This window comes from Lingula anatina, chromosome 5 (genome assembly GCF_051362555.1).
Source record: "Lingula anatina isolate TDL-2025a chromosome 5, LinAna3.0, whole genome shotgun sequence".
Classification (NCBI taxonomy): domain Eukaryota; kingdom Metazoa; phylum Brachiopoda; class Lingulata; order Lingulida; family Lingulidae; genus Lingula; species Lingula anatina.
The window spans coordinates 3,448,851-3,469,997 of NC_141771.1; the positions used below are offsets into that span (position 1 = coordinate 3,448,851).

Genomic DNA, 21,147 nt, shown 5'->3' on the forward strand with positions numbered 1-21,147 from the left:
ACCGCAGGACACACAGTCACTCCAGGGGATGGAGTTCTGAGAGGCTTCTCTGATGGGATTCTTTAACAAAAAGAGCATCCAGATGTGTTTTCTAGGGATTCTGAGAGAAACACTTTGATACCTGGGGACATATGATGTGACAATAGTGAATATCCTAGAGAATGGGTGGAACAGAAAACAAGAATACTAGAGAACTGGATACAAGATATTAGCATTATTTTATATTCCGTTACTTAGGTTGATAACTATACACAGAATCCTGGAGACAGACATATTCTCATCCTTAGGGAATGAAAAATAGTAAATTTAAATTTTTTTGTTCACTGGATGTTTGGACATATATCACAAGGCTTGGAAAGTCTCATCTCCTAACTGGACAGAGCAGGGCTATATCAGAGCAAGGGCCTGGTAGCCTGATCATTAATTAATGACAATCTACATGCACAGCAGTCAAGGAGCAGAATCAATTATGACATAACAACCTGCATTGCTTCCAATATTGCTGGTAGTGCAGAGGTAATTGCACTGTGGATCAGAGGCATACACATAAAATGTGAGAGAAAAGTAACAGCAAAGTTTTTCTCTTTCCCTATCATTTCATTGCCAAGTAGAAAATTAAACAGTGTAGTGATTATTACAGAAAATGATGGAATGTTTGGCAGTGGCCTGTGTTCCCAAGTGCCCAGCAGAGACCTGAGAAGGGCATCGAGAAATTGGGCAAACTATTTTGATACATTATCGCAAGATTTGTGGAAAATTGTTTCAATTAAAAGCTGATCGGAGAAGGGAACAAGGCATAATTACATAAACATCATTTAGGAAATTAGGATTTTGTTTCTCCTGGACGGAGCTTAAGTGCTGTTTTTACCAATCAGACAAACCTCAGCATGGCTCTTAGTTAATTTTTCAACCACCAGGTCGGAAAAAGTGGAGAGAAAATGTCAGAGGTCAGCTGAATTGGTGTCATTAATGCTAATAACACTTATATTACAAGTGATAACTTCACCATTAAGTGACCTCTACAGAGATTTCTGGACTCTGAGCAAAGGAGGTTCACAAAGAGGACACCTGGGATATTTTTGCAATTCTGTAATTTTTTGGAAAGCAAAGACGTAATTATCAAATCCAGTCATTAGTAAAATAAATATACTGAATGCTTGATCTCAAATGAGATAAGTGTAGAGTTATTTCAGAGAAAATGGAAAGAGGTCATCAAGGTTCATTTGGAATTGCTTGTAACGCTGTCATTGTTGCTGGTCTTAACAAGCATGTCAAGAATATCACATCTGGCTCAGAAGAGAATAAAATGTATCAAAGCAAAAACAATACCCCAAATACTGTAACGAGCTCCAGCTCAAAGGAAGGAGAAAAAGAAAATTTTGATAGCAAAAATAATCAGCAAGATACTAAAGTTCGTCACTTAAAGGGAGTGAAAAAGCTCATGTTTGACAGCAAAAATAGTTTACCAAGCACTGAAGTTGTTTCTGGTGCCAAGTTGACATCGAAGGGCAGAATTAATCAGCAAACCACTGCAATCACATCTTGCTCTAAGGTGAAAGAAACAGAGACCTATGACAACAAAAATAATCAGCCAGGTTCTTGTATAAACACTGAGAAACCTGAGCAGAGATCAGAACAGCAGACAGGAGGGAGTGACAAGCACAAACATTCTGTACATAGCCACAAGTTCATACCTCACTCTACACAAACATACCAGGGAATAGATATACACAAACAAGGCACTGGGCTCCTGAGTAAGGACCCTGAGATGGATCGGGTTTTTGCTGTTCCAACAGGAATAGTGCTGCAGCGCATGAAGCAGCTACAGGAGGGTCATGTGGGTAGCAACAGGATTGGAAGTCGGGCTGAAAAGATTTTTGTTTTGCTCAGTCCTGGTGGTGGCTTAAGCAAGCAGAGGAGCTCCTCAGGATCAAAAAAAGGGCTGTCACATAAATATCAACTGCAAGAGAAGGCAGTTCACTTCGACGGGGATAATTCTGCTTCTTTTGGAGACTGGAAATACCACAGAAATACAAGAGATGTTAAAAAGGACGAGATTCCCCAGAAAGACGTCAGTGGAAATTTAAAAAGCAGAGTTGGTGATATTACACGTAAAAATACCTTTGATGATCCAATTTACACAAGCCGTGACACACCTCTGACACCTTTCAAAATAAAGGTAGACTCTGGAGAAATATGCGCAAAGAAAGATCTATCTCTGCTACCACAGAAATCAAGTGTTTCAGAAGATGAGGATCCCAGCACTGGGCAAGAACCTTGTAGAGAAAACACTTCAGTGCAATATTTTTCAGGAACCCAGAAGTCATTACACTCACCGCCTGCCTGTAGTGTTATTATAAGGGGTGATGCAGTTGATAAAGATACCAACAGAAAAAAGCACCAAACACAGGGGAAGTCAGATGAGAGACTTGTAACTGCTCTCAGTAATATCACTGTTTGTAGCACCAAGGCACCTGAGCAAAATCACAGACATGGGTCTGGTGATGAGAAAGAAAAATATGCCCAAAATGATGATGGTTTTATAATTAGCCAAACCAAAGGTACCTCAAAATGGGGAGGCAAGACTGAGAAATATCTGGCCAGAGAAGTTGGAAAATTCAGTGCAAAAATCGAGGATTCTGAATCGGCCAAAAAACTGAATATAATTGGAACAAAGACAAAGGAAACCCAAGAGGACAATAAGACAGCCAATACAGGACCAGATGTGAAGTCAGCCAGTGACAGTAAGACTAAGCAGGCATATGGCAATTCTGTCAAAGCAAAAGCCTCACTATTTGAGCAAGCATCAAAGACTGATGTTACTGATTCTGTTGTGTCCCAACTAAAGAAAAAATTGGCTAAGAAAACTCATTGGAGCCCAAACCATTCTTCTCCTTCGTCTTCACCACAAAACAAAGGTGATTTTAGTTTTAAGAAACAACCAGAAAAATTAAAACTCCATTCCCCAGTTTCAGTTGTAAATTATATCGTGACAGCCCCACCACCACCACCACCACCAGTGACAGAATCTGTGCCACACAACAGCATTCCCCAGGCCAGCATAAACACAGATCAGTCCGAGCAGTCAGACAGTGGGTCGTCAACAGCCACTGGTGACACTGTCATGGGGAACACCGTCAGCTCAGATGACAGCTCCATTTCGAATGGGAAACAGCACCACCAGCACCACCCTGGAGACCCAGGGGCCAGTGCAAGGAGAGATAATTTTGCCGCCATATCCAATTCATGGTCTAGTGGCTCGAGATCCCACAGGAATTTTGAGGGTTATTATAACTGCAGACAGGCCCAAGATAAGTGGCGTCAACATTCTGATGGATTTCAAGGTCCAGGTTATTCCAACGGTTTACCCAAAAATCGGCGTTTGCACTCACCTCCTTTGCATGACCGTTATGACCATTATTGGGGCAATGAAAGAAAACATTTAGCATGGCAGGATCACCCTTATCAAAAATTTAAGCATTCCTCTGATTATCAGGGAAAAGAGCAGGCAATATGGAAAGATGTTGAAATGGCACGAGCAAAGAACATTTCACCAGTAGACTCTGAGGATACATGGCGATATAAACATGATGGTAAGTTAACCCAGTACCCCTCGCCACCAGCTCATGTAAGGTACAGTGATAGCAAACAGAGGGCAGATGACTTCCTATACTCTGATGTCCCGTATAATCATCATGAGGGCTATGATGCACAAGTTGGCTCCAGTCAAGAAATATGTAGTCCCTGTCAGAAATTGGACAGATACCCAGAATATTTTGAATGTGATTATCCTCGAAGAGAAGATTCATTTTGGTCACAAAGAGAGAACCGGGACAGTGCTGTAAGAGATCAGAGAGTTGTCTATCCAGGCGACCAAGGTCTGAATTACACTGGGCATAAGGGGGTGAGATACCAGGATGATTATAGATATGACCACTTGGAAGAGAAGTACCTATTCCCAGGGTCAGTAAGTGCAGAATTCAACCCACCAAGAATGTCTGATGGCCATATTGACTTTCGCAGCGAGCTTAATTTGACATCAGCCTATCCTGAGACAAGGGTCATCTGGGGGAATGATAACACTGATCAGAGGCATGGAAGTTGTGGTGCTGTGTATTCCATGCAAGATGCTGATCTGCACTCTCCTGCCAGGTTTCCTGGAACGAATGATGGCAATTATGCTAGCATAGATGCTTATTCCAGGGAGGAGGAGTCCAGTTATACCAGAGTTGAAGATGGTTTATATGAAGACAAAAGAGCACACTCTGTTGATGATTGGGGTTCTGAGAACCGTTATGCTCGGAAAGATGAAGGGGCTGATGCGATTTATGCCACTGTGAACAAATGGAAGAAACCGGACAGAGAAATTATACACGATGAAATGGGGGATGGAATTGGGACTCGAGAACTGCCATATTTGGAAGCTCAGAGCCAGGAGAGAGAAGTAGATGAAGATGGGACTAATTCCCCAAGAAGGCTATCATACCACAGTGATTTACATTTATCACTGTCCATATCAGACAGTCAACCTAATTCTACTGGTCAAATTGACCATCAGAGTAAAAAAGGACGTCTTTTTCTTCTCACTCTATCAAATCCAACCTCGCCTACATCTGATATAGAGAAAACAGCAGGCAAGCCGGGAGATACCAATACTGGATTGACAGTTGAGGCTGTGGGTAGTGAGACATGGAAAATGGAGACAGGAGCCAGAGGGGAATCCCTTGACAGAGAATTGAAAAGTGCTGTGAAGGCGCAGTGTGACAACAGAAGATCAGGAATGTATGTGAAAGACACATCATTAATTCTGGTCAGTGGAGACAACCCAGAAAATTTATCTGTATGCAATGATACCAGGCAAAGGCAAAATGCTGATAATTACCAGCTCTCCAAAGAGACAGGTTATCCTCCCAAGGGCACTGTTGTGAATGTGACTGCTGGTGACACCTATTGTTCAGATGGCAAACCACATGATGACCTTAACAGTTTAGATGAAAGACCGCATGGCAACCGTAATTGTCTGGGTGAGGAGACAGGTGGTGACCCCTATAGTAGTTCACATGATTTGTATGCCCCTCCCATTTACCACACTGAAATGAACATGCAAACTGGAGCTGCCACTGAGTGTTTTAATGGTGATTATTATGACAAATACCAGCCAATCTCTGGTGGTTCTAATGATAAAGAGGAGAACATTAATTTCAAGCCAACATCACCTTCTGTGGCAGTGATGACGGAAAAGAGCACCAAGACACAAGCTGTCGCCCCACATTACGTTCCCAGCAGTCACGAATACAAGGATGGATTTCATAACAAACTCACATCACCTAGTTATGGTAATGAGGATGCAGTGATCAGTGTCACACGTGTTGTTGGTGTAACAGATGGAAAACCAAATCAAAAGACATTGCCATGCTCTGCGTCCACGCCAGGAGTCATTTCACCTAATCGGGTGCTTAATGTTGGTGGGTGCTCTGGCTTAGAGTTAAATGGTAAGACATCAGAGACCTTAGAACCCTGTGAAGATAACAAGGGGAAAGGAATAACTGCAGAAGAGGAGGAAGTTGGTCAGTCTGATTCAGTTGAAGAAGACAACACTGTTGAAATTTATATTAACTTTCCACCTGCTGTACGGAACACTGCCAGGAAGGATCCAAACGAGAAAAAAAATTCTTCAAAGTTTGAGTCATTGCCAGCCTCAAAGATAAAAGATTCTTATAAAACAAAAACGGCCTTAAATGCTCAATTTCCACTTGATGTGTCAAGCATGAGTAGATGGAATGCTACATCTGGGGAAAGTGGGGAGAAACTAGGTAGGACTGTTATTTCCATTGAAGGTGACTCAGACAAGATAATGGAGTATGGGGATCCTATGAGAGACGATGGTTGTGAAGTCAAAGATGCAAATGCTGATTGTCGTTATGTTAGCTATTGTATGGTGAGAACTGAAATGGAAGGTGATGAAGCGGATGAACATTCACAGATGGGTATAGATTCCCCACAGAGTTGGGTCAATCAAGAAGATGGACAGTGCGAAACCACAATGCTGCAGAAAGATGACGAAGACATTGAGGAGAATCAGATAATTCATGGTCGGTCTGAAACGAGGTCAAAAGAAACTGAAGTATATAGCAAACATGAATACCAAAAAGGTGAAGAATCCCTGTTCTCCCCACCGCCAAAACCACCAAGATCTAAACCACCAGATAATATATCCAAGGATACAGAATCAGAATTGGCACATTACAATGGTAGTAATTTGAGTGACACGCTGCTATCAGAGCATAAAGAATTTGTGGAGGTTCTTTCTGGTTGTTCTAGCCCCCGTTTCAAAAACAAAAAGCCAAAACTACGTCAGGACCCAGGAGGCGAGTCTGAGACATACCTTTCGTATTTATCCCCAATATTTGATTGGAAGAAATTGTTAAGGGTTCGACTCGAAGATGAGTTTTGTCATGGGGACGTTCGTTCTTTGGCCTCCAGTGGGCGGAGCACGCCATGTGAATATGCAGATAGCGATGTGGAGTGGCAGGTAGGATTTGTATCAATTTATACATTTTTATATGTTTATGAGTAGGCTTCTAAAATGCAGGTTATTAGTAGGTGAGCTGGGTAAATAGTTACAGTAATCTTCTGAAGAGAGAAAAGCTTTTACATATCATTTCCTTTCTTTTGTGTTTTTTCATTTTGTATATAAGTAGACTTTAGAATCGCAGGTATGGAAGGTGAGCTCAAAAATTAGTTTCCCTTTCAAAGGGAAAAAAGCTTTCTATTGACATATATAAAGTGTTTTGATTGACAGGCAGTTTGAAGTGCAGCCTGACACCTGCCTTAGTAACCTTTAGACATCATGAAACTACTTAAATTTTTTAATGGTCAGTACATGTCCCTTCACTAGAAAAAATGGATATGATCAGGAAAAATTGATAATTGGTAGAAATAAGAATAACCCCCCCCCCCCCCCCAAAAAAAAGGATATGCTGCAAAAAAGTTTTTTTTCTCATAAAGAAAGAAAAAAGAGGAGAAATGAAGGAATGAGGAAGAGAGGGTACACATAAGCCACCTTTTAATTAATAAGCAATACACATAAATCATTGAAAGAAAACAAAACAAGGAGAAATTCTATCCAGTAATGTTATTGCAAATAATTATTTTGGTTGAAGATCTGAGTTCCATGCTACATAAATTGCATGTTGAGGGTGAATCATGATGACAACATCTGGCACCAGATATGAGAGTCCTGTGTGAACAACTGTGTCAGATCTGACTAAGAAGGGTGTGTGTTAGAATCTTGTTCCTTTTTTCTGAAGATTTTGTGAGATCCATTTGTAAACAGCTAGTTGTAATAATTTTTGAAATGGTGGTGTGATTGCAATGACATTAAATGTGTGCCCATTTAACTTGAAGCCCTCACGGTTATGAATGCACGTATGCGTGTGAGATTTTTATGCGACTATGTTTTTAAACTGCTAAGGTTGTCAAATGTATATATAAGACTGTTCGTTCAGACAAGGTTTCTTAAGACTGTATATTATTGTATCCTTATTTATGTAATAACTGGAATTAAGGTTTAGTTAATTATTTATTTTTTGGGGGGTGGGGGGTCGAGAGACTTACTTAATGTTGGCAGAAAGATTTAAGTAACTAATTACTCAGAGTGGTGACATGATTCATGAATTTCTATTTTTTAACTTTGAAAGTAGTGAATTCAGTATAATAATACAGTAGTGCTCTACTCTGGCACTGGGGTATCCAGTAACTTAAGCTTTTGTTTAGAAATGTAAGAACAGCTTTTGTTTAGAAATGTAAGGATAATTGGGTTCTAAAGGAAGAAGGGCAGAATTAGTGCTAAATTGGCTTTAGGTACAGCTTTGCTTTAACAAGTATTGTTTTTGTCCTAAGAATTTTTCTTTTCAAGCAGAATTGTTTATTTCAGAACAGGATTCCTTTGGTTCACTTCAGCGTTTAATTTTAAAAGCAGGAAATTAATGAAAATGTATATGTAATTTGCCTCACTTGGTATTAGCATGTTTGTTTTCTGTTAGTATTTTTGTAATTGAAAATTCTGTCTGACAGTGTTATGTTGCTGCCAAAGAAAATCCAGTATTTGTGATTAACCCTATGTTTGTGTTTCTTTCCAGTCTGAAGAAAAACAAGACAAACATTTTGAACTGAAAAGTCAACATACTGTGAGTATAGGTTCTTCTGTTTGAAGCCCAGTTTTGTTAGTCTCCTTCATTTTAAGTGGATTGTGTATATATTAATGTCTTAGGATTAACACACACACACACACACACACACACACACACACACACACACACACACAGTAACTCGAGTCTGTTTTTACTATTTCAATTGATTTTAATCGCCAGCACTGTTGTACTCATAAATGTATTTTATTTCAGTCTTAAAATTGTGACCCCTGAACTCAAATAGGATACAGAATAATTCCAAAACCCATCTGCAAACCAAAATAAACAGCAAATAATGGTCCAAATTGTGCCACTAAACAAAATATTATTGTGTCTGTAGGCCATTCACAAGTTTACCTTGAAAGCCTGTAAATTCAGAATATTTCTACTTTTACCTCTATTTGTCATGATATGCCAAGTTTACTTTGAAAGCCTGTAAATTCAGAATATTTCTACTTTTACCATTATTTGTCATAATATGCCAATGTTATAGTGAAAGCGGCACCTCCATTACATAACCCTCGCAATTTTAAACCTCATCTTTCAGTTGCATAAAGGCACCAACTTGACTTTTTAGCCTCTGGTTTTTGTCCCTGTCACAAAAAATGATGTATCTAGCACTTAAGCACACCATGGCCTAGGTGGCAAAAACCTCCTTCCAGAATTTAGTGCACCAAAATCAGCATGACATACACTCTCGCCCTTTTGAAATATTAGATAATAAGTATGACGTTAACCAACTGACTTGTACACAACACTTAGAAGAGTAATTCTAGGTTTATTTTCTCATCTTACAATTGTGATTCAACAGTCCCTTAAACTTTAGGGTAACCAATTTTTTAATCAGCACACCCATAAAGAAAATAGATGAACTATCTTGGTCGTCATTTCATTAGCTAACCAACCCTTTCTATTTCTCTCTGACCACCGTCCACTCCAACAGTCCACTAGTAGAATGGGGTCGTCCAGCAAGCAAGGAGCTGGTCGCAGCAGCAGTCCCGTGGAGTCTAAAGTAAGATCACGCCTGATACTTGCCTGTATCGTAGCTGGCATGAGATGTAGTGGACCAGTCTACTAACCCCAGCTACCATTAACACTGGGACCTCGCTAGTATAGAACACACTTGCCATGGGCTAAAATTGGTTATTTTGGACCCTTACGGGCTCGAAGAGGACACCCTCGACGTTTACCCAGGAATATAATTTTGACTATGTGAAATTGACGTGCCTGGTGTAATTCCCATTTTGCTTCAGTTTCATGTTGTATCTTGGGAAATTAAAACATTTTTTCATCTTTTTGAACTCTGACTTATGAAATGGAAATTGTCCTCATTTGTTGTTTTTACCAAATTATCACCCGCTTGACACAAATTATAATTTGTCAGCAAGTTTTTAGCCTATTGGTCAAAACCTGTTAACATGCTAGTGGGGCCCCACATATTGGTGTGAAGAAGGAGGAGGAGGATGCTACGCTGTCTCAGATATAATATATTTTAACAATTTTTTTCCATTTTTTCTCTCCATCAGACCACAAGTCGTATGATCTCTACTGGATCCAGTTACTCTGGATCGCGCCGAGGCAGCGATGATTCTACAGAGTCCACATCCAGGGAAGATAGGAGGGATTTAAAGGTACCGTGATAACATCTAGCAATTATATACTTGCTATTTAAAAAGCATTTTGAAATGAAAGGAGACCCTGATTTGGTTGAAACTTAGTCAATTCTTTCACGTCTGAATTAATCTGTCCAAAGGGTTTTATTAAAATTTGTGAAAAAAAAATCGAAAATTTTTTTCCCACTAACAAACAGACAAATAGATGATCTGCTATCATGTAAAAAGACCCTCATTGTAAATGTAAAAAAAAAGAAGATAGACAGCCATCACTGTTAATAAGCCTCCTTTTTGATGAAATTAACGAATTTTGAAATTGAAGTCAAAATTTGAGGTTTTCTGTCCCATTTCAGAACACACTAGCGGAGCTAGAAGAAAAATACAAGAAGGCGATGATGACAACTGCTCAGCTGGACAACGAGAAACAAGCCCTGGTCTATGAGGTGGACCTGCTCAAAGATAAAGTAGAGGAACTGGAGGAAACTATGTCAGAGGCACAGAGAGAGTGCAAGGATAGGACGAGAGTGAGTGAGGGAATTGAGGCAGGGTTGGGGGGGGGGGGTCTGGCTTTAGCTTGGTAGAAATAGGGGAAATAGATTATTAGGTTTGGATGAAAATGCCTTGCACTAAAGAGAATAGGGTTACTTTATGTAATTCTTTAAAGGTATGTTATTCCTTTCGTCCCTTAATTACTTATTGATATGTACTTAGCATTAGCAACTACTATAGTTATGAAGTATTACATGTAATTAACAGTAAAACCAGTACTACACTTCAGGAACGGTTTCAAAAAATCTTTCAACTGTTGTTCTTGTTGAAGTCAAGTATGTCAAAACCAATTTATATTTAATGCTGATTGCTCTTTCTTTTGCTAGGAATTAGACATGCAAAAAAGGGATTTTAAAGAAGTACAGAGGGAATTTGCTGTTCTAAAAGTACAGTTAGAGCAAAGAGATAAACTTATAGAGGTAAGTCTGAAATATTGGAAATGCTTTGCAGTATCATAAGAGCCTTGCTAAGATGTCATAGTTTACTGTCTCTTTGGGATACAAGGATATCGGATTCTTTTGCCTCAAAGCAGACATAAAATAACTGTCATTAAAACTTCATTAGAAATTATTATGAGATTTCTAAGACATCTTTCTTCATTCAGCAGAATTAATAATGAAATTTTTAAGAATTTTTTTTTCTACTTACAAACTGAAAAATCTATTCCTGGGCCAATTAATCACACCCATTATCATTCCCTGAGATAACTATATGAATTTCTGCATGTATTCACCAATATATTTATGTTTTCCCCCCTATCAGGAGCATGGTTTAGTGCTGGTCGCCCCAGAGGCAGGAGAACCTGAGCTGAGCGCGGCAGATCTCGACAGTAAAAAAGGGTTCTCAGCGCTGCTGGTCAGCCCTGCCACAGCACAGATCCTGGAGAAACTGGGTGAAGGCTCAATAGACGATAAAATTAGGAGGTTAGCCTCAGAAAAAGAAGAGTTATTAGACCAAGTAAGTTTTAATCTTTTTTTTTTTTTCTGTGTTTACTGTGTCTACTCACTGGCCATTTGTAAGATAGTAGGGTTACAGAAATACAGCACATTTCAAGTTTTTTTGAAAGTCGTATTGGGGTTTAGATAATTTAGCTGAGTTTTTTCATTTCCAAATTATTATAAAAGAAACATACCTATTAATATGAAATAAATGTTTTGATAGTGATTTAAAAGCATGAATATAATATCAACAAATAGCTTAAGTATAGTAACATAGAAGCTTTACTAATTCAGTATATTTAGGACTAATCAAATATAGCCTTCTTGATTGTTGTTTTAAGTGTGCTGCAGTGGCGCCCCATACTCATTAACTTTAATAAATAGCAGAAAGAAATGGACAGATAATGCTTGTAATAGGAATGCTATTAATACATTTAATCTGTGGAAGTGGGGAGAAGTTGCCTTTAGCCTGGTAGATTAAATCACATTAGGCAGACCTACTTCAAATTAGACTGCAACAAAATGACTAATGTTAGATATACTTTTTGATAACATTGCACATTAATTATTTGATCGATTAACGTGTACAGTCATTTATTTATTTATTTATATTTTTATTTGGGAAGGGTGGGTAGATTTTCTGCATAGAACCTCTGCCTGTCTACTCAGTGTATTACAAGCTTGAAAAAGTCCTGCATTGTTAAAACTGAATGAACTTCAGAGAAAAAAAAAATACTCACTAGGTTTTCTAAACAGTAATAAAAGGTTGCAGATTTTCATGTGTAACACAATTACTGATATAATTATGATGATATTACCATTTGAGCTCCATCTCATGATTTCTTAAAATTTGTATTTACATTTTCTGTAAGAGCTTTGAAGTGTATTCTCCATGTAGAGTACTAGTAGTACGAGTTCCAAGTCAGGCATGAATAGCGAGCATGAAGTTCATTGTAATTGTTATTCTTTATTCATTAATTTACTTTTCCCTGCAAATTAGGTTAAAAGGCTACGCCAAGAACTTGAAGAGGAGAGAGACAGGAACTCTCTATCTGCTAAGTACAGTCCAAACAAAGCCCAGATGAATGGGCCTAGTGATGAACATTTGGAGCAGTACCAGCGTGAGTGGGCCCGGGCCACTTACAGCACCATCAGAACAGCAGACTAACAGAGCCGCGGATCAAATATGGTGACCCACTGAAAAGCTTGCTGCTTAAATCCAGATTAGACACTGAATAGATTCCCAGGGAATTACGCAACAAGCGTTCAAGTGGGTCGGCCATATTTGACCCTGGGATCTGTTAGACTTCTGCTCTGAATGTGCTGTTAGATAAAGTCCCTTTTCTGAGCTTCATAACAGTGCTAGTTTTTTTCGGATAAATTCCTCCCCAAAGAGGTCATGTTTTAATTCACCTCTATTTGCTCACCAACAGCAATTTTGAATAATGATTTTTAACGGATTCTTCACCATTGCGAGATAGAGTAAATTACCTTGATCCTCTGTGCAATGAACGTGATCTCGTCCACCACAGTTTATCAAATTGTAAATTTAAATTCCTTGGTGGAGGTCTGCGCTGTCTGAGTGCTCTTCTAGTTTTAAACTAAGTCAAGAACATAAGGGCTGAGTATAATATATCTCAAATACAAGCAGGCCATGCTTGAATCTGAGATTCATTTTGTCTTGGTGTGTGGTTTTTTTTTGACATCTGGGGTTTTTAAGTGAGTGAACTTTTAATTCATGTTAAAAAGTTTTGAGTAATTTCCGTATTGATATTTTCGGCTTTTCACTTCAGGAGAGGCCAGTAAACAGGTACAGGAACACAAGGCTAAATTACAAAAAGCAGAAGCAGATATTACAGCTTTAGAAGGAAACGTAAGTAGATAGCTTTACCTCATGCAGTGCCCATAGCTAGAAGATTACATTGTCTTATATTGATTTTTCGTCTTGCATGGTGGCCAAACTCATTTCTTGTAGAAAAAAACCCATGCTGTTCTTTAATACAAAATATTATTGTATAATGTCTCTAATTTTATTTTTTAAAAGTCACATAATTTAAGTAACAGGGTAGAAATTATTTCTAGAAAACTTTCAATTTAAACTGGGATTTTAAACACAAATCCATTTAAAGTATTATTATTATTATTATTGCTATTAGGTTATTAGGTTAGAAAGTCAAGTTAAAAGGTACAAAGCTGCAGCAGACAATGCAGAGAAGGCAGAAGAGGAACTGAAAACTGAGAAAAGGAAATTGCAAAGAGAGGTGAGAAAAACTGCCATGTTTCCTTGCTACGTTTTCTAAGAACTGCTCATAGCCTGCTCTCTTTGTATGGGTTGTGTGAGAAGATGTCTGAAGTGATTTGTCCTAATATGTCAAGAAGTATTTTACAATCTTCTGCATTAGTTTGTGATTAAGGCCCTTTTGGTTCAGACAATTCTGAATCTGCTTTGATTTAGAAAGTTCAAAATTAATTTTTTTTGTTGCTAAAGGCACTAATATAAAAATTTATGTTGTGGAGGGGGGGGGGAGGACAGGTTATATCATGGGAAATACCCTGTGATACAATTGTCTTAAACTCTCTCTGTACTTGAAATAAAATTGTAATTCCAACTGGGGTATTTTTAACATGGAAGTTTTAGTATACAGATGTACCTTTCAGATTGCTTCTTTATCGCTAGACATATTAAAAATAGATCCAAAAAATTATCCAGTAGACATAACATCTTCACAATTCTTTCATTTGATTAATATAAAATTCAGATTCAGCTGTTTTCTGCTGCATTTTTTAGGAACACAGTTTTAAGCCATTATGTACTCCTTTCTTGTTTTGCTTTTTTTCCCCGTCATGTTTTTTTCCTTGATGGGCTTCAGTTAGCATGTGACAATTTGGCTAATGGTCAACTATGAAAAATGTCCAAAATCATTGTTGAATTTATAAAGATGAAAATATTTTCAGTTTTTTAAGTTGATAAGTTAATCGAAATGTTTCAGCCATTTGACCAAAAAGAGGAATAAGAAATCCTACATTTATTTATAAATTTCCTACATTTATTTATAATTATGATTCTGTATCCTAATTGAACCAGTCCTTTACCTTGCTTTCACCTTTTGCTTTATTTCACCACGAGGGACATATTTTTCTATTTTAGCTTCGAGATGCGCAGTCAAATATGGAACACCTGCAGAAACACAATCAGTCCTTGCAGAGACGGTTGGATAAAATGCGAGAGGCCCGTTTTGTCTGAGGTGTCCTGTTTCGCGTTTTGTTTTCCATTATCTTTTATGCTTGTGCACATGCATTATTTAATTGCATCTCATGTTTTTTTCCTTCTCTTTATTACCTTACGGTAGATTGTTTTTTGTTCCATGATAGCATTATGCAGTAGGTAGATCTAGTTTGCAGGCTGGGGTTGGAAGGGAAAAGGACGGACCTCATGATTTTTTTTTCTTCAGTGTAAATCTACTGTTCTGGTGACAGCCTTTTTCAAGCCTCAGTTTGGATCTGAGCATGTAGATTGTTGTCCGGGTTTCTCCAATCAGATCAGTGCTTACATTCCTGTGCTCTTTGTAACACTACTTTTAATGGGGCATCTTTGGATACTTAACAAATAAATGAGTTGTTAGTGAAAATGGAAATATTGGGTTTCAGGTATTTTCATTTTGTTTATGGGAAAATTGTAATTGTCAAAAACATTTTTAATGTCTTTTAAACAGTGTGTGTATTTTACATTTTATGTCGATTTGTTTTTAAGATACAGTTGGGGTTGAATTATGGGGTTGGGGTTAAGTTTGGAGTAATTGGGGAACGTTCTTCCTACTTCCTGGCCCAGCTTGCCTGATCTGCCATATTAACAGAGCATGTTGCTACTGTTGCTGACAAACTGATCCGCATCATCATTGACAGCAGCAGTAAAGATGAAACATTGTATATCATTGATTGCATTATTTAATTCTTTAAGTTAATAATATTTTTATGTACAGACACAGATGTGTCTGTACATATTGCCATCGCCTGCGTCTGTCGTCGCCGATGCCGATGGCGATGGCGATGCCGATGCCGATGCCGATGCCGTGCACTTTCCTTGTAAACACGATAAGTGGAGGGCAGTTTTACTTTTTGGCATTATATTTACAGAGCTGGTGAATATTCATAAAACGCAGGTCAAGTTCGAAAATCAGCATGATCGGGCCATTATTGTAGAAGTTATGCTGTTTTTTCACTTTTCAGCATATTTTTCACATTTCCTCAGATTCAATTCTTAGGCATGTTAACAGTCTCATTATTAAACTAATAAGATACGTAAAAGTTTTTGTTTGACATTTCCTGCATCTTTACAACATTGTTAGTTGATTTTGTAAAAATGATGGTAAACTTGTTATCGTGTATTGTGTAATGAAGTTTCAAAAATGGAAATAAACTCATATCATTGCAGTTTGTCAGATTCAATCATTCACTATGTTCAGAATCTCAGAATGGAAGAAATTGGACATTTAACACTGCTTTATTGATATTTTTCCCATCTCATCAATTTTCTTAGTTGATCATATAAAAATGGCAGTAAACTGTTAATTTTGTTTTATGTTAAAAATTGTTAAAAATGGGAAAAAAAACATTTCAGAACAGTGCTGTCTTATTTACATTTTGGCATTTTCAAGTTGTGACTTTGAAGTTCCATGGGCCTGAAGACCTTTGCTAGTCACATTTTCTGAATATCCATGATACTAATATTTTATTATTAAAAATTGATGGTCATTATGCTGTTAAACATTATGTAATATTGCATCAAAATTTGAAAAAAACCTACTTTGGGCACTGCTCCCATGATGACCATTTAAGAAAAACCATGTCACTTACTGTTCTCAAACAGTACAGTAAATATGTACAGATGTGTCAAAAATGTGTCTGTACATATTGCCATCACCTGCGTCTGTCTTCGCCGTCAGCGCCTTCACCGCTGTCACCAGCGCCTTGCACTTTCATTGTAAACATGATAAGTGGAAGGCAGTTTTACTTTTGGGCTTTATATTTACAGAGCTGATGAATATTAATAAAACGCAGGTCAAGTTCGAAAATTAGCATGATCGGGCCATTATTGTAGAAGTTATGCTTTTTTTTCACTTTTCAGCATATTTCACATATTGGCATTTTCAAGGTGTGACTTTGAAGTTCTACATGCTTGAAGACCCATGCTAGTCACATTTTCTGAAAATCCATGATACGTATATTTTATTATTAAAAATTGACGGTCATTATGCTGTTAACCAATATGTAATATTGCATCAGAATAGAAGAAAACAATTATGGGTGCTGCTGCCATGATGACCATTATTGGAAAACCATGTTACTTATGATTGCCAAATGTTCAAAAAAAGAAACACAGGACTAAAATGCAGCCTGGGTTGGAAAAGTAGTCTAATTGGCTTCTTTTTCTTTAAGTTATACATTTTCAAAGTGTGAACTTGAACTCCCATGGGCCTGAAGCCTTATGCTTGTTACACGTTTTACTTACATTGGTATTACCTGTTGAGCATAATTAAAATTTGATGTTGAATTTGCAGTTTAACATAATGTACTTTTGCATCAGAATTGACAGTAGCCTATTTTATGCATAGTTATTTCCTGCTTTTTGTCTGTACATTTGACAGCTTTGCTGCCTTGTTTTGTTTGTTACCTTCACCCCAACCCCCTTCCTTTTTTTTTTTTTTTTTGTATTGAGTGGTTTGTGCATCAGTTTTCAGTTACTTGAACCAGAAGTCAAAATGGTGGCACCACCATTGTGCCACAGCAGGTAGCACAGTAGTTTTAACTTGCATGGACTTGGTTTCCTTGGTTGCCTCGCAGTGAATAAATACTGATTGTTATGACAGTACTAAACTAGATTATAACCAAGGTCTTTGTATTATTATTATTTTTTAATAGGAGTGTTATCAGTAAATAAATTTTAAAAGATTGGTGGCAAAGGTTGCATTTGAAAAAAAATTCATTATAGTTACTTACAAAATTTTGGTTCTTTTTCATATTAAGGTAAACTGAAAAATATGTTGTAATATCCATTCACCATACTAAACATGGGTTATCATTCTTCAAACAAATTTAAATTTAGCCCGCTGATGTTGTGTGATCAATTCACATTGTCTTGGTGTTGTTTTCAGTTAAAATTAATCTCTGTGAAGCACCGTATAAAAGTTTGGTAACTGTTGCACCACTAACCGTTGGCTCTTATGTTTGAGGAAGGCTGTGTGTGTATGAAGTCTTCAAAGGATCCAGTACCCCAGATATTGTGGGTGGGAAATTATTTTATAGTGTGTCAGCATGTGTGCACACAACTGATAGAGACTAATGGTATAGTTTATCTTCACTTGAATAGGGTTAATGTTGAAAGATTGAATGATGCACACTGTAAGACTTTAATGTGAAAAATTCATATGGAACAAGTTTTCCTGAGGTAAACAGTTTTTTTTTTCTCGGACTTGCCAGTCAGCTTTCCAGACACTCACTGTTACTCTGTAAAAATTAAAAAACCCTTGGTTTACACCTAAGCAATAGTTTTTCTAATGCTGCCATTCCTCAGAGCTCAACTCTCACACTGACTCCAGTGTAAAATTGTGTCAAGATTGTTGATGGGGTGGCAAGGTTCACCAGGAGGTGGTGAATTTGTTTCTTTTTATGCCTCATAAATCAGTGGCATTTATCTATTAAAATGTGATACAGAAGTTTACCATGCCCTCTGATAACTTCACAAGAAGTGGTTTATGTACATAAAGTGTGTTTAAAATCCTGCACTTAATCAATTTAAATCCTAACTAGGCTGAGGTGCATCACAGATAATCTGGTTAAACAACTATTTGCTTGCCCAAAGAATTTGAAGTGCTATTGAATAATGAAGAGGTCCAAAATGTTTAGATTTTTGTATACTATGGGTGCATTCCCATAGATTTTAGATCAATCTATCCTCGTGGGGAGTCTCACTAGATTACTGTCAGATAATCTGTCTTAAATGGCCGTCCCGCCTACTACAAGCTGTAAGGGGGTAATTAACTTTCGTGCCCGCTCAGCTGACAGCTATTTAGCGTGAACCCCCCAGGGAGTTAGGTCGATCTAGTTGGATCGATCTAATCTCTGGGAATGGGGTCTATGTTAACACTTACTAAGATAGCTTGTCTAACAGTTCAGACTTGAGTAATGTAGAGGCTTGCTTGGTTCAATAGAAAACTGATGCATGTTTCAACCACATCACAGATGCCCTCCTTTGCAATGGATGATCTCCTAGAACTAAATTTATGTGGTTCATTTAAATTCAAAGTTATTAAAAGTATTTTCTTTATATATATATACTTCATGTATATTTACAGAAATTGAGATTATGTTAATGTAAACTTTTTGTTGTAAAGAAAATAAGTTTTCCCTTTTTTATCACTCCCTAAGTGTGTGAAAAAATTATTTTCTTTTTGTTCTTAACAGTTCTTTCATATGTACTTGATATTTTCTTTGTTTTAAGGCTGGAAATTGCTGGTTATTCATTACATGCAGACTGGGAAAATCATGGGGTGATGGCCACTGATAAGAAAATTTATGGCTTCTCCATCAGCCTTCTCTTTTTATGATTGCAGCTCGGGGAAACACATTCAAGCCACAGAAGACTAATGCTTTTATTTTATTGTTAAATCCAACTTTCTTAGAAACTCAAAATGTTATGTTCATATTTTCTTAATTTAGTTTTTCTGTTTCATTGCAGCTTCGAGAAACGCAAAATGTTGTGGAAGAACTTCAGAACCAGAACAGTCATCTCAGCAAGAGACTAGAAAAAATAAAAACTGCAAGAAATGCATTAGTAAAGCCATGAGGAAACTAAGGAAGGAAGAAAATGTATGACGAGAGTGTTTTTCTTTTTATATCTAAATGTGATCTAATTCCATGAGGAGGCAGACATTCTAATGTGGTCTTTATCATCAGATCTTCCAACAGCCTAGTGCAGCTGACCAGAAGACACTACCATTTAAGGCTTTGCCAAAAGCATTTGACAGAGTTGTGCTCTTCACATTGCCCTATTACAGAGGTTTCAGGATGTACGTGACCTAATTTCCCTCCCAGTTCTAGAGCGTAAGGAATTGTATGACACCCTTGTGACCCGTTTCCCCTCCCAGTTCTAGAGCCAAAGGAATTAAACAATATATGCTTCCTATTTCCTCTCCTAGCTCCAGAGTGATAATAATTTTCCCATTTTTTTCTGGGTCTACGTTTGCTGGATGTTCTTTTCTACTGCAATATAAGTTCCTAGAGTAACAAGAATAAATTTTGTAGACTTAACAGAAGTTAATCACACTGTTGGACTTGGATTTTCCAAATAAACAATAATTTGACAGCAGTTGCTAAATGAAGTCCTGTTCTTCAAGGAGGACTTAGAAATTCTACGCACTTTTCAAAAGGGCTGGTTACCACGGTAACTGTGCCCCCTGTTCTGGAGGAACTACAAGCTGGACAGGCAGCAAATGTGTCACACTTGAAGAGAAAAGGATACTCTACAGACCTTGCCGGAAAAATAATTTATTGTTCCAAATAATGCAATCAGCAGATAAATGCCAGTGATATCCTAATGAAGCATCAGTAGAGACAACAGCTTCTAGTTTGTTTCATTGCCCTAACGGGCTCATATCTGCTAGATAATGTTATTGCTGGGGTAATTCCAGCAGCTTTAATTGGTCAACAGATCAGGATGTTACTTAATTCAGGGGCAACTAGAAGGATGGGGGAGACATGTGTTGTAGGATTCCTGTTAATTCCCATCAGTTCAACAGCCCCTGTGGAAAACTGCTAAAATCCTGGTTGTGCACTGAGATTTGAAATCATGCTACAATGCAATTTAATTGTATTTGGATAAAACCATTCGGACGATGTTGTATCATACCAGTTTCACAATTTTGATCAGGACATTTTGTTACCATTTACTGCATAATGATTTGCTATTTCCTTGGAGAACATGTAAGCAGTCACAACTTGCTAGCTGACAAAGTATAGTTAAGTGGTTAGGTGATAGTCTTCTGATGCTCAGTAATCTTTTGGTATGAGCAGTTTCATCATCAATGTGTCTACTATAACTAATTGCTGGGTCACACATTGATGCTAGCCTTATCATGTTTCGCAGCCTGGCTATGTAAAATTTCAGTTTGGCCACCCTTTTTGATGTATCTCATTTTACAGGCCCTCCATTTTATTTATTTATCTGTATATTTATTTATTTTAATTTTGTTCGGAAAAGCTAATGTTATGTCCTATGTTATTATAATTGGAGGTTTTTCCACATTTGGTGGACATTTTTTAATGCCAAAAAATATGAACAACAGAAAATGCTGATACCAAATATGTTTTTCTTCAAAAACTAACTAAGGCAATTTTATATCAAGGAATCTTTGTTTGGTGGGCACTGTACTACTCAGATATTGCATCCAGAAAATGAAAATTCACATAAAACACCCATGCAAAAGGGTGGCCTGCAGGCTGAGGCTATAAACCATATTAACACGACTGAGAATTTTAGTTAATTGGCCAATTTCAGCTCATCTGCCTTTGGTCTCTACTCATGCCTAAAGAAAAAAAAATGGGTGTAAAAATTGGGACTCCCTCTCCTGCTGGTAGCACACGTTATGTATCTGCCTGAGCTCTTCGTTGCTTCACGTGGTAACTCTGGGATGACCTCCTTAATGTTATTGTGACTTAAGAAAATATACACCGAAATCAAGGGGCATTTGGGTCAACAAATATATGGACTAAGAAAAAAGCTTTTTGATATAGAACGGCTTTCAAGTGTCACATAAAAATATATGAATAAATTTTTTCTCTATAGTTGGTTTTTTTGTA

The 21,147-nt window shown here is 37.6% G+C and overlaps 1 protein-coding gene across 1 annotated transcript; it reads left to right on the forward strand.

The window, feature by feature from the left end:
* The first annotated feature begins 1,198 nt into the window (after positions 1–1,198).
* Positions 1,199–21,132, forward strand: LOC106157556 (uncharacterized). The gene is made up of 11 exons (XM_013533235.2): positions 1,199–6,532; positions 8,142–8,189; positions 9,136–9,204; positions 9,719–9,823; positions 10,159–10,329; positions 10,681–10,773; positions 11,117–11,311; positions 12,293–12,413; positions 13,086–13,165; positions 13,449–13,553; positions 19,028–21,132. Exons 1-11 carry the CDS (start codon positions 1,199–1,201, stop codon positions 19,133–19,135), a joined length of 6,429 nt encoding a protein of 2,142 aa, XP_013388689.2. The 3' UTR covers positions 19,136–21,132.
* Positions 21,133–21,147: the final 15 nt, after the last annotated feature.